The following is a 14,627-nucleotide window of genomic DNA, read 5'->3' as shown; positions in this document are numbered from 1 at the left end:
ATCTATTTCAGTGCAGTATACACAATTTATCCAGTTTTTCTCAGTCTTACCCCAACCCTGATATCAATCCCATTTTACAACAGTGGCACCATGCACTATTTGTCCTTTTGTGACTGAGATATTTCACTCATCATAATGTTTCTAAAGCACTGGTCTTGTGCTTCTTAGGAGCTCTGGTGGCCTAGTGGCAGGAAGCTGCACTGCAATCCCAGAGGCACGTGGTTGGAGCTGCTCTGCGGGAGAAGGACCGGCAGTCTCCTCCCGTGCAATTAACTGCCTCTGAAAACCCACTGGAGGGTCAGGCATGGATTGGTTCTGACTCTATGGTACATCACCACCACAACAATGAAAACTTATTTTTCTTAATGATTTTATTCATTATGAGGGAGCTCTGGTGACCTAGTGGCAAGAAGGAGTGCTGCAATTCAGAAGGCACAAGGTTCGAATCCTCCAGCTACTCTGTGGGAGAAGGACGGAAATCTCCCGTGTGATGAACTGCCCCTGAAAACCTGCCAGAGGGTCAGCTATGGGTCGGTTCTGACTCTACGGTACACAGCAGCAACAACAACGACAACAACAATGACTTCCTATAGCATAGACATTATCCACCTTCCTTTTACAGAAGCAAGAGCTGATATGTTATGTGACTTGCCAACATCTATTGATTCCTTACTTCACTGACTTCATCATTACTCTATGTTGCTTTTTGATTACTAGCTGTGAGGCTTAGGATAATTAGTTAACATTTCTAAGGCTCATTTTTTGACAGGGAAAGTGGAACCAAATAATACTTCCTCTCCAGTGCTGTAATGAAGAATATTACTCTATTATTGCCACTGAGTTCAGGCTTGTAACTGATCCTCGATCAGGTTTTCAAGGCTGTAAATCACACTGGAGGAGACAGTCGCCATCTTTCTTCCTCAGAGGAGCCAGGCCACTGGGTTATTTATTATATTTATTATATTTATTATATTTATTATATTTATTATATTTATTATATTCACTGGAGCTCTCTAAGATTAAGGGGTTATGGACAATAGCAAAAAAGAAAATGTAGTCAATATTTTAAAAAGATAATTATCTTTAAAGTCCCTTCTGGGTCTACAAAATTGCCTGGCATGAGAATATCCATTACTGGCACCATTGATTTGATTGTTGAAATGATTATGTAAATAGAGAAGCACAACATATTAAAAGATGCATGCACACACACATATGCAAACATGCCACATCACCAGAAGACTGGGGTCTGATAACAAATTTATGGCTCTCCAAACAATATCACTAAAGTCATACTTACCTTTGGCTTGCTCAACTTGGGGCATCTGGGAGGCATGTTACAGTTCCCACAATCGCCCTAGTATGAAAGAACAGAAACACTTAATGATCAACAGTGGAGGAATTAGGAAAGACCCAACGGGGACATGAAAAGATGGGGTTAACAGTGGACATAGGTCAATGGGGATCAAGTTTATAAAACAATGTATATGAATGATGTATGAAACACCATGCACATGAATGAAATACAATGTACAAACCAATGCACAATGTCTGCAAGCCAATACAATATTTAAAAAAAAGAGTATTGGGAAAAAACCCCAAGAAGATATTGTGGGATAAGTCCTTGATACATTGTTGAAGAACTTAATCTTGATTAAGTTTAGACTATGATCAAGAATATAAGAATAAAATACTCTGGGACTTTGTCATGGATAATAACAAAAGTTTGTCTTGGCCTTTAATTCCTTATTGTAGTTCTTTGATGGTACAAACGACCTGTTCTGAAGAGCAGGACTCACGCAGTGTTAGGCAGATGTATTGTATAACGCTGGTGAGCAATGTGGTTATGTATGCCAGTTTCATTCTGACTTAGTTGTGATACTTTTGGTCAATCACTGGTACTATTTGATCCTTAGTGTTATGATACATTAAACCAACATAATAATAACTTTGCTTCTATTTTATTTTCAGGGAATTGTTAAGGGAGGAGAGATGGGAAAAAATGTGTGTTAATATACTTCAGAAATTATGAGGAAAGAGACCATTGGTTGCAACTCTTCCATTGGCTGACTGCTCTTCTACCAATTGGGGTCACTGACTGTGTACCTATCAGGCACATGGGCCACACAAAGTCACATTAAACAAAGAATTGACCATAACTACTTGCTAGATTATTAAGGGGCAAAACAGGCATCGTGAGAAAATACCTGCTCCATAGGTGATGCTCAGTAAAGTGGCCTCTGGATGAATGGATGAGTGTGAAATGTTGAAATGCACAGCCCAACACAGATGCTCAGTCAGTGTTGCTGAATGACCATATAAAGGAATGGACGCATAGTGGCATCTGCTAGGTTGAATCATACGAAAGTGCCACTTCTGCCTGTCAAAAATGGCAATTCCATAGGGCTTAATCTGGCAAGACAAAGTTATCTCAATACTTTGGGCATGTTGCTAAGAGAGTTATTCCTTGGAGAGGGACTTCATGCTTGGGAAGGGGTGGGGGAGGCGAAGGAGAGGAAGATCTCCAATCAGGTGGACTGACACAATGTGTGACTGCAGCAATGGGCTTGAGGGTGTCAGAGATTGTGAGGTTGGACAGGGTTCAGATCTGTGGTTCACAGGGTCACTTGATGGCACTTAACAAATGGAGAAAAAAAAAAGGTTCTTGGGAAAACGATGTGTGAATGACTGAATGGATAGATATATTTGAAAATAACTCATGGCTGATACCCGTGGACAGGGCAGGCGGATAAATGGGAATCTTCCAGAGCTGTACAGAGCTGAGCAGAGGTTTATTGATTCTAAATCTGAAAAAGACACCATCATATGGCCTCAGACCTCTTGGGTCCTGGGCTCACGGAGGAGGACCAGCCCTTAGGGACTCCAGCCCAGATCTGTGGTTCATGATGGCTGTCCGTTTTTTTTCTTTCTTTTTGTATACTGACCAGGATGTCGATAGAAGTGTAAGTGTCACAGCGACCTCCTAGAGTGGGGTCGATCAGCAGACAGTCGATGCCATAGGCCACACCAAGGTCAAACAGGATCTCCCGTTGCACAATTCTGCATGTTTGGCCATTGAGAAAGAGCTCTCCCTGAAGGGGCAGGGTAGCGTGAGAGAGAGGGAAGTGGGGTAAGAGGGAGGGAGAGAGAGAGAAAGTGAGGGAGAAGGGGGTGAGAGAAAGGGAGAAAGGGAGAGAGAGTGGGAAGAGAAAGGGAGAGAGGGAGGCAGGAAAAGGAGAGGGGGAGAGAGAGATGTCAACAATCCTCCTCAGCGTTCTCTTCCTCCCAAGCCCTATTGTATAACCAATACTTATTAAGACTCAGAGAGAACTGAAAACAAAACCAGCTCCCTCTTTCCCCTAAATTCTAAAACACACACTGAACGCTTGTGATGTACCCGGGACTGTTCCAAGTGCTCAGGATGATGCTACTATTATCACTTTACCCTTTGGTTGTTGCTAGTTTGTCATTGAGTCATCTCTGACCCACGATGACTGTATGTCCAGCAGAATGAACCGCTGCCAGTGACCCCCCCCCCCAAATGCTGGTGTGCCTGACCCATTGTTGGGGTCACCGTGAGAGAGTGCATCTCACAGAGAGTCTCCTTCAATCTTGCTGACCAGCTATCAAGCCTGATGTCCTCTTCCAACAATTGGTCCCTCCTGATGAAACGCCCAAGCTGGAGTCTCACCATGCTCCCTCTCATGACTGAACTTCTTTCATTTTACAGAAAAGGAATCTGAGGCAGTGAGGGGTTAAGAAAGCCGTCCTAGGTCCCACGGCCAGGGGTCGCCACAGGATTCCCAATGCAGGCAGCTGGCCTCTGAGCCCATTTCCTCGACCACCTTGCAACACTCCCCCTCAAAGTTGGAGCACAGGAGCGGGAGAGGACAGTGTGGAGCAGAAATGATTGGCTGTGGTTCAGGATACATTTTGTTGATGTGGCCACTGTATGTGCAGTTTTCTTATTTAGTGCCAGCACCTAGAAAAGTTGTTCACATATGTTCTAAATTATACAAATGATGGACTTTAACTTTACAGTGGTAATAACAATGCCTGTTTTTTCCACATGTATTAAGAGTTGTCCACATGTGAAAAATAGCTCTTAATTTTATCATCACAAAGTTAACTCCCATTAGTTGAATAATTTAGGGTTAGGGTTAGGGTTGGTTAGGGTTAGGCGATAGGGAGATAGTGTGAATTAGGGGGAAGGACAGCTGAAAACTGGTTGAATCCCTGGCACTTCCTCTTACCCACTGTGTAAATATAGGCAAGCCTTTGAACTTCTTGGAGGTTCTCCTTTTTCTACCAGGTAAACAGCCCTTAATGTATAGGGTTATTATAAAGACCAAGCTAACTAGCATATTTCCTAGTGTTCTGAAAACTAAATTGGTGCACAAAGTAAGCCGTGGACATTCTTGTACTCGTTCCGGTCTGTGAAGATAGAACAGCTAATCTCAAGAGTGCAAGTATATTAGGATGATCTTCTAAAAGTGGGAAGGTAAAGATACCAGCAAACATTCTTCAAATGAAATTCTAGTTCAAGCCTCAAAGATCTTCTCATGATGAGCTGTCAGTAGACTATTGTATGAGACTGACTTCTCGGAGGATTCCTTAACAGTAATTGACTCATCTGGGGGCGTGCATTCCTTTTACCTCCTGCCTGGAAAATAGATGTGATGGCTGGATCTCCAGCAATTATTTTGTTAACTTTAGGTATCTTTGAGGTTGAAACCCAGGTGCTGCAGAGAAGAAAGACAGAAGCAGCTTCCCATGAGGCTACCATCTTAGACCTGGATTGGCTACTTCCAGTTTTCTTTTATGGAAGACAGAATTAATTCTTTCACATTTAAATCACTGTGATTTTGTTGTTTCCACCAAACACAGCTGAACTAATCCTGTCAGACTTATTACTTAAATGGAATTATGGAAAGATAGTTGGTTAGGGAACTAGCCAGGAAAGAAGAAAGTAGCTAACTTGCTCTGTGTTGGCTAATCTAGTAGGATTAGCCGAGTAAGTGGGTTGGGGCCACAAAGGTACTAGGAAGGAAAAGAAAGCATTTAGAGAGAGATACTGGTTTCAGGAAAGCACCTCACACTAGAAAAGAAACAAAAATCTGTCCCTGTCTCCATAAACGTCAAGTAACTCCCCACAGTTGAAAGGGGCTTTCCGCTGCCTGCAACAATGGCTCAGATTGGAAGGACCTATGGAGTTTCTCATATCCACTTACTTTAAGAGGTCACATCCTGAAGACAGGAAGAGAAAATGAGCTGACATCTATAGGGGAAGAAAGGAACTCGTCCTTGAAGGAGCATAATTTTAGGAGAATGAGTTAGTATAATGTATCTCCAGCCTGGGGGACAGTACTCACAATGTTACTGCCAGATCCACACTTCACACTCAACTCTGAACCCTTCATGGTCTTCCAGGTAGGAGGTCTGGGGAGATCCACAGCTAAGATCTGTAGAAACAATGGTGCCCATTTCATATTTCAAATCTGTCAACAAACCAAATTCAGATGTATTTTCCCAAGAGTGTTAAGAGTTCTAGCTTTCAAATGACACCAAGTACAATTAACAAAAAGAACTGTGGAAGGGGCTGTCTAGGAAGTTCCTTCTAGAGGGACAGTCTCAGCCAGCTAGTTGGGGTTCACAAGACCTTGCATTGCCTGTCTGTGCTTAGGTGTCTCTGGCAGATGATTTGTTGGCTTATAAAGCCAGGGATATTGACAGTGAGTTAAGTGCTGAAAAATGACAGAGGGTGCTAGGAATCAACCCAAGTTAGGACTTTAGGCATCCTTGAACTTGATAGGCTCCTGGAGAGAAACATAGGCCCTGGTTGAGGACTCAAAGGGACAAGGTTTTAGCAAGAGCTTCCTTATTCCTGCATAGCCTTGTCTCTCGTTGGTAACAGTTGATCTTAGACGTTGATCAGTTCTTCTGAGACTTTTGAAAGAAAGGCTTCATCTCAAAGCCTTTCTTGGGAACTGTTGCTATTAGTCATTTTTGCCATGTGAACTAGGAAAGTATAAAAACTGATTATCAGAACAAGAAAAGGTCATGCTCTTGGGTGTGTGTTAAAGTTACAAAAAGAATAATGGCAGACCCAAGAAACAGAACCAAGACTGAGTCTTGCAGGGAACCCGAGGGCCTTTGTTTTCTCTATCCATTTAGCCTGTAGAAGGCTGGATGGGCGGTATCTCTTTCTGAGCTATTTAGGAAGAGTTGGGGGCTTGTTTCTGATGGACACAGAGACTAGAGTGATGCATCTACAAGTCAAGGAGTATCAAGGATTGCTTGGAGCCACCAGAAGCTAGGAAGAGGCAAGGAAGGATTCTTCCGAGGGAGCATGGACCTGCCTACACCTTCGTTTCAGACTCTTAGCTTCCAGAACTGTGAGAGAATACATTTCAGAGGAGGATGTGGTGGGCATGGGGGCGCTCAGGCCTCCTACCCAACACACTCTTATTTCTGGATCACCAAGCCTTGGTGCTCAGATTTCATCATTTCTGGAGCACCCTTGCACTCACTTCCCTGTGCAGAATACCTTGGAATCTCGGATCACGTGGAACTTCAAGTACTCCTTTAGCTTTCCCTTATTCTCTTGGTTGAACAGGAAAGCCTGTTGTTGAGCAGGTAATGCTTGGAGAGCTTGGTTCGTGGGCCAGAAGAGAGTGATGGGGGTGTGGATGGGATCAGTGATGAGATCCAGCAGTCCTGCATCCTGAAACACAGGAAACATCCCAGCATGGTGCATGTGTTCACAGCCCAGCAGAGCCCTGATCCATGACGGTGCGGCTCTGAGGGCAAAGGAAGGTAGAGGTTTCCTCGGTGCCAGGCTAACTGGGAGTTAGGCTGCCGAGAAATGACATGGATGGAAACCAGACTCATCATATACCAGCCGTTCTGGCTCACATGCTCTGAGAATGAAAAGTGAGAGGCCAATTCTGGCTGTTTGTTAATGGGAAAATGAACTGCAGCAAAAAGCTTTTCTCTTTCACTACTCGTACTCAAATACCCAATTTTAATTTAGGGAGCTTAGTGGGAAATTGTGCTGCTAATTCAGGGGCCACACCTCTCTGATGGTTCAAATCCACCAGAGACTCCACAGGAGAGATGTAAACAATCTCTTTCCATGAGATTTGCCTCCTGGTAAACCTAATGGAGAGTCAGTTCTAACCTTACAGTAATGAGTGTGAGAGACCCAATATTTTAACTTTTATCTTTTATTTTATTTCTATTTTTATTTCTAGGTACTTAGTATTTTTCTCAAATTCCATACTAAAAAAGAAATTTGCATTTATACTTAAATTTATATTTTACTAATAAGATTCTTCATCATGCGTATCCCGCAAGAAATGGCCAGATGAATGAGAGCCTTTTCTAGCCCATGCATTTTGTATCAATTTATTTTCTTTAATCTTTCCAATAATCTTATTAGGTTGACCTGATTGTCAACGGTATTTAAAAACCTGGGACTCACAAAAATGTTCTAACTTTCTAAGAGATCTTGCATAGAACCAGATTCTAATGCTCAGGTATAGGCATAACTAGAAAGATTTGTGGTTGGGTGTCTGGGTAAAGATTATGAACATCTTGGCATCCCCATTTCTGAAATACTTCCTTCCTATGGATTCTGAGATTCAGACCATTTTGGGAACCATAAGTCAAATTCAAAAGAGTCCTGGCGATGTAATATGTTTGGTGTTGGACTGTTAACTGAAAGGTTAGTAGTTCAAGTCCACCAATTGCTCCATGGAAAGAAGTTGGGCGGTCTTATTCATGAAGATTTAATAGCCTCAGAAATTGGTGCACTGCCAGGAGTCAGAATAGACCCAATGGCAGTAGGTTTTTGCGGATTTTGTTGTTGTTGTTGTTCGGTTTAATGCAGAGAGTATAGATAGTGCTTTGGGGAACCCCAGAGTTGTTAAAACTCTTCAGAGACTTCGTGGTATTCTTCCAGAGGAGGAGAGGACCCTGAGCCTTGTCCTCCCTCATTCTCTCTGTAATCTGTTGTTGGGACAAGAAGTTTCTCAGTTTGTGGAAACAGTGTTTGAAGACACAATCTTTTTGAAGCTGTGCATCTTCACAGCTGTCTTGGTGGTTTGGTGGTTAAAGTAACAAAAAGATCAGGGCTTTGAACTTGCTAGCCACTTTTTACTGCTAACCAAAAGATACGTGGTTTGAACCCGCCAGTCACTTCTTACTTGTTATTGTAAAGATTTACAGCCTTGGAAACCCTATGGGGCAGTTCTACCCTGTCCTAGAGTGCTGCCAGGAGCCTGAACGGACTCAACGGAAGTAGAGTTTGGTTTCACGGGCATAGATTTCCTAGTGTGCTATCTCAGCTTCCCCATCTCTAGAATGGATCTGAAATTTCCTATTCTCAAACTCATTATAAAGAGGACTGAATTATAGAGGTAAAGTATCTGATACACAATGGCCACATTCGTTCTGTTCCTTGCTCCCAACCTAAACACTTCCAGTTCTCACTCTGCTAATGTACATGACCTACGTGAACAAATTGAGCAGGAGAGAATGATTTTTGCTTTCCAGAAACTTGAGAATCTCTCCTACAGATCCCACAAGAGCTGGCTGGTGCCAAAATTCCAACCCAACAACAACAATGAAATAACAAACCCACCTCCAAAATACAAAATCAAAATAAAATGGAAAACAATTTATGTCAACAATCCCCTGAGTTAACTTCCCCTCAGGAATTTTTGCTTTCTTACCTGTATTAAGTTGATAAACTTGCTGTAGCCATATTTTTCTGCCACCACTGTAATATTTTCCTGCAAAGATTAAGTATGAATGAGAATGAAACCTCTCCTCGTACAGTTCACGAAGCCCGTGAACAAAAAGGCTCAATTGAGTAAAGGAAAAAAAATACTCATGGTGGGTGGGTAGTGTGGAGTGGTTGATCATTAGTTCTCGCCCTATCTTTCTGCATTACAGGTGCTGAAAAGCTGAGCTCAACATTTTCCCAGACTCCCTTGCAGCTAGATTTCCACAGGTGATAGAGTAGAAGCAATAAGCAGAAGCACTTCGGAGAGACTTAGTGGTGGAAAGAAAGAACACGAGGTAGCAATGGCTGCAAGCAGGGAACTGAGACCTTCCAACAAGAACAATAGCAGTGGCATCTAGTGTCTAGCCTCTGTGTCCTAAATGGTGAGGCTAGAGGCAGATGTTCACGCGTTGAAAGCATCCCTGGGATTCCTTGTTCTCAGCAGTGCAGCATCTGAATTAAGCTCTGGTCTGCTAAGAGATTTTTGATACTGAATCTCCTTTTTCTTTAAACTAGGTGTAGGGAACTCTGTTGTTGGTATTGAAGAGATCTGACCAAACTAATCAATAACCATAAGAAGATAAATACTTATCTTCCTATTAATTGAGAAAGAGTTTTATTCTACGTTTAGTTTGAGCTTTATTTATATATTCATGACACTATAATATTCTTCCATCTCTTTCTGATTTTCTGTTTCTCTCCTCCATTTTTTGTAATGACCTCTTACTTTCTTCGTGGATGATATCCACAACTCATCTGGTCTTCTATCATTGGGGTTCAATGCCTCAAACCTATTTTCGAGAGGACCATGAAATTCAGATGGAATTGATTCAAGATCATATCTTGGTTCCTGTGCACTTATTTTAATTTCCCTCAGACTCAATTTGACCTTGCATATGAGTAATTGATGATCTGACCCACAGTCCGCCCCTGGCCTAGTTTTGACTGCTGATACTGAGCTTCTCCAACTATTCCTTTCACAAATGTGGTCAGTCCGATTCCTATGCAGCCCATCATGAAATTTTTTTCTTAAATTTTCCTCTTTTTTCCTTAAATTTTATACAACCTATGATTTATTCTTGCAAATACCTTTTTAAAATTTTATATTGTAGTTTATATAATTGATTACTAGTCTTCTATGCCTTCTCCCACTGGCTCTTCCAGTCCCCATTGCATATTCCCCATTCCTTCTCCCCGCGATCTGTCTACCAACCTCTGCGATCCTAGTGATTTCCCCTTTCTCTCCCTCTTTTCCCTTTCGCCTTCCCCCCTCAAATACCCACACACATCATGCTCAGTTATCTCCCTATTTTCACAATAGTGCTCTTATGCAGTGTTTGCTCTTTTGTTACTGAGTTATTTCTCTTGATGTAATGCTCTATAGATTCTTCCAAATTGTGAAGACCAGAAATTGCTGATATTTTAAAAGTATTTACAAAATTAGTTTAAGAAAAACAGGCGTTCACCTATTTTTTTCTTATTCAGAACAGGCTTTTGATACAGCTTGAGGCTGAAGCAACACAGTGAAGATGTGTAAATTAAGCCTCAAGATCAGAATTGAGATGGTAATACACTCTCTTCACTCCAGGAGGAGGACACAACAGTACGTTTACCCACCAGAATCTTTCTAAAGCCACTTCTAGGGTTGACAAGCAAGTTTTGGGGAGATAGCACTTGGTCTATGATGTGGATTATTCCGTTGGTAGTGATGATGTCACTGGATATGATCTTAGCCTTGCCATTTAAATATACTTCATCCTGGAACCAACCAAAAAAAGAAAAGAAAAAGAAAAGAAATTAACACAAAGATAAAGAGACACAGCGCTGCTTCTTCTAGGATGCTAGCCCAACACATTGAATGATCGGTTTTTAAGACATTTTAATTTAAATCTGTGGGTTTTCAGTAATTGACAACCATGAGGCAAGTAGTAACCAACTTCTATTTTAATTTAAAAAAATTACAGGAAAAAAAGAGAAAAGTGAACATTTAAGTAGACCTGTGTGCCAAATGCAAAGTAAGTACTTGAGCATCTTATTATTTTTTAAAAAAGAGACAAGGATAAAACATATCCAAGGAATGGATATATGGATCGATATATGAGAAAGCAAATACATTAAAACATGGGGACTGGGGAAAAAATGAGACAAGAGAATACTTTTTACATTCTTGTTTGGATTTACAAAGTAAGAGAGTTTACTATAAGTGATTAACTGAAGCAGTCATTTCACCATGATTCTCAAATGTGTAATTCATAAGCAGATTGGAATTAGCTTCTCTCTTTTTTTAAAAAAAAATTCAAATATTTATGCAGTGTCATTTAAATAGCTTAGATGGTTCTATAGACATCCCCGGAATTGAGTTTGCATACATTTCTTCAGTCAACAATCAATCTGAGTTGCCTGCATACACAAGGGACTGGGAGATGGAAGACACAATCCTGAAACCGGAACGACTTCATTTTCCAACTGACAGTGATGTTATAGAACTCTGGAGGCCAAGAGAGTAAGGAGTTTTACTACTAACCCAAAAGCAAGTTCTTTAAATCTACCAGTTGCTACTTGAGAGAAAGATTGGCTGGCTCCTTTTCAACATGTGTGTCTCTTCCACTTTTCCCTTGGCAATGAATTCTACTCCTGCTTTTTGTTTCTGGGACAGGACCAACATGGTCAAATGGCTTTAATCAAACACTTGCATCTCTCTCTAGCTTCTGACCCATAAATGGTACCTGGGTCCCCTATGCCTTTGTGGCCCTGGACAAGTTGTTGTGCTGTTGGGTGCTACTGCATTGACTATGACTTAGAGCGACCCTGTGAACAATGGATCTGAGCCTTGTCCTATTCTGTGGTCCCCTCTTCATCTCTGATGGGTTACTTGGTATTAACAATGGTATCTATATTATGGAGTTGTCTTAAGGATTAAATGAATTGGCACATCTCCAATACTTAGAACAGGTTGGCATATAGAAAGCACTCAATAAACACCTCTGGTGATGTGGTCTACAGGAATTTTAGCCGCTGACCTAAGGGTAATCCACCAATGGCTCCAGAGAAGAAGGATGGGAATCGCTTCTTGTGCAACTTAAAGCCTCTGAAAATCTGCTAGAGGGTCACCTCTGAGCCAGTTCTGATTTGATGGCAGTGAGACCACCATGAGACCATCATTAACACTGATTTTACTCTAAGGGAGATGGCATACCTTCCTAGCTGGCCTTGCTTACCTGAGAGACATAGATGGCAATGGACTCTCCTTGGAGGGAAGTTACATTTGGAGTCACCTTCAAGTTTTCCAGTAGCAACTGTTGGCAGCCAATCACATGGTATCGAAGAACCTGGGCCATTACACCGTCCTTGTCCCAGACTTGGAGCTACAATAGACCAAAGGTTCCAGGAAGTGCCTGGAGCTTTTTCTTTTCTTTCTTTTTTTTTTTTATAAATAAAAAAAAAATACATTTTTGTTTTATATTGATTTGCTTAAAAAGTTCATGCACGTTGTGTTTCACACTATCCTTCATTCACATTGTGTTTCATATAATCATCCCCATATTTTATAAAATTAATCAACATTGAACTACACCCACCAGTGTCCTGTCTTTTCAGATACCCGCTGGATCTTTCCCATTTCATTTAACCACCCCTCCCTCTACTCAGCAAACTGTGCAACCCTATGATTTCCCCCCTGCCTGTCCTTGCCTTCTGCTCTTCCCCTCCTCCTCTTGGATCCCCATACACATTTTTAGTTAACTTTCTATTTCTACAATAGTGGTCTTATACAGCATTTGTTTTTGTGAGATTGAGTTAGTTCACACAGCATAATGTTCTCCAGTCCCTCCCAAGTTATGTAGTAATTTTTAAGCCACTGCTAATCAGTGCTGCATAGTATTCCATTGTGTGTATGTGCCACAATTTGACAATCCATTTGATTGTGGTTGGACATCTGGGCTGTTTCCATGTCCTTGTGATGGTAAATAATGTTGCTATAAATATTGATATACAAATATGTCTCAGTTCCAATTTTCTTGGAGTATATTGTAAGCAGTGGAATAGCTGGGTCATATGGAATTTCTGTTTAGCTTTTTAAGGGAGCACCAAACTGCCTTCCAGAGTGGTTGTACTATTTTACAATCCCACAACAGTGTATGAGAGTTCCTATCTCTCTGCCTCCTCTCCAACATTTATAGCTTTCTGTCCTGTTACACTTTGCCACTGCTTCTGGGATGAGATGGTTTCTCATTGTGGTTTTGATTGGCATCTGTTACTGTGTCTGGAGCTTCTCCCTGCCTTTGCACTTATTTTCTTCCATATTCTCCCCTACATCTCTCTCCCTGCCTAGACCTGTGAGGTGGAAGCTCAGGGCTGACATGTGGTCAGGGTTACATGCTTGAGGCTGTGCAGGCACAAGAGAGAAAGGAGCCCTGGTTCCTTTCTTTCTTCTGATGTAGAAGTTCAGAGTGGGGGCAACTTGGAGTTATCTGGTCCAGAATACCCCAGCACATCTTCTAAGGACACAAATCCTTGGCGATGGCCACTGAGAAGAAAGTTTCTTTTGTGACATGTGCTGACTCACAGTCACAGTCCATCCTGAAGAGGTGCCAGGGTCAGACTAAAGGCATTGTGTCTGGATAAGAGCACAGTCCTTCTCTAGTTGTTGAGCAAATGACAAACAGTATTAGGAAAGCAGTGTGACAAAAGTCTATTGAGTTTTCAGTTTCCTCATAATTCTACTGATGTTTTCTTTTTTAAAACTATGAAGTTATTATTTTTTTTTAAACACCCTATTTTCAGGTGTTACTTTAGCTAGTGTTCAAAAGATATGCCCTGAAGGGGAGGCACAGGCTGTGGTTAAGAATATTTCTGGACAATGAATGGATGGAAATCCAAAATATCTGTAAATGTTCATTAAAATGATTAAAATAAAATTTAAAAAAAAAGAATATTTCTGGAACTAAGTTTGAGTCCTGTTTCTACCACTTCATATGATGTGACCTTGGGAAAGTGATTTCCCTCAATGTTATCAACAATAAAATAGGAATAATGACCACCTTTACCTTATAGGGTTGTCAGGGGGACTAAATGGATTAATATAAGCCAGTTATTCAGAACAGTAGCTGGCATACTTAATGAGCATTAGCTATTGTTGTTATTATTATTAATATACAGTCTAGTATGAAATGACTCAGTGCATGCTAGAATAGTAAAGGCTCTGTAAAGTCCTGTATAAAATAGATTTAAAACTCTTTAATCCAGTTTTCTGTCTCTCTTTCTCTTTCTTTTATGTCTATGAGAACTTTGGATCATTTGAAAAGTACTGTATCCAATCCCCTACCCCATTGAGAAATGTTCTCTAGAATGTCTCTGGCCAGTGATTACCCTAAATCTACTTGGATGCTCCTCCTGACAGGGAGTCCCTATGCCCAGAAACAGCCCCTTTTATTGATGGTTAGCTCCAGCGTGAGTTCCATGATGAAGCTAAAAAACTGTGTTCCAGTTCCAAACCTCCTCCACTTCCCACTGTCATATACTTACCTGGGTTTCCTCATTAAAGGCTGCTGATAAAGGCACGAAGACGGTGAAGGAGCCTTTGTTAGCCACATCTCTCACAGCGTGCTCCTGAGGGAAGGCAGATGAAGGGCCCCACGTTACTTATTTATCATAAATACAGAAACAAAAAAACCAAACCCACTCCTGGCCAACTCACTGTGACCCATAGCTCAGAGTAGAGTTACCACATAGGTTTTCCAAAGCTGTAAATCTTTATGGAAGTTGACTGAACTCAAGCATATCAGTTATTATGAGGATGACACAGGACAGTTCAAGGCTAAGAGTCATTGTTCAACAGATG

General features: G+C 41.3%; 1 protein-coding gene across 1 annotated transcript in view; it reads right to left on the bottom strand.

Moving 5' to 3' along the window:
- Positions 1 to 14,627, bottom strand: part of STAB2 (stabilin 2) — a 251,479-nt gene that overhangs the window by 46,843 nt on the left and 190,009 nt on the right. The window contains exons 46-53 of the mRNA XM_006888578.1: positions 14,312 to 14,395; positions 12,007 to 12,153; positions 10,406 to 10,546; positions 8,736 to 8,795; positions 6,548 to 6,724; positions 5,373 to 5,462; positions 2,946 to 3,092; positions 1,301 to 1,357 (exon numbers count right to left, since the gene is read on the bottom strand). Of these exons, the coding sequence (XP_006888640.1) occupies positions 1,301 to 1,357; positions 2,946 to 3,092; positions 5,373 to 5,462; positions 6,548 to 6,724; positions 8,736 to 8,795; positions 10,406 to 10,546; positions 12,007 to 12,153; positions 14,312 to 14,395 (903 nt within the window). The remainder of the gene's footprint in view (positions 1 to 1,300; positions 1,358 to 2,945; positions 3,093 to 5,372; positions 5,463 to 6,547; positions 6,725 to 8,735; positions 8,796 to 10,405; positions 10,547 to 12,006; positions 12,154 to 14,311; positions 14,396 to 14,627) is intronic.

The sequence above is a fragment of the Elephantulus edwardii genome, unplaced genomic scaffold (assembly GCF_000299155.1).
Source record: "Elephantulus edwardii isolate Elephantulus edwardi_28Jun2011 unplaced genomic scaffold, EleEdw1.0 scaffold00068, whole genome shotgun sequence".
NCBI classification, from domain to species: domain Eukaryota; kingdom Metazoa; phylum Chordata; class Mammalia; order Macroscelidea; family Macroscelididae; genus Elephantulus; species Elephantulus edwardii.
Note: the sequence above shows the minus strand (reverse complement) of the source record. Positions and strands in the feature narration are given on the sequence as shown.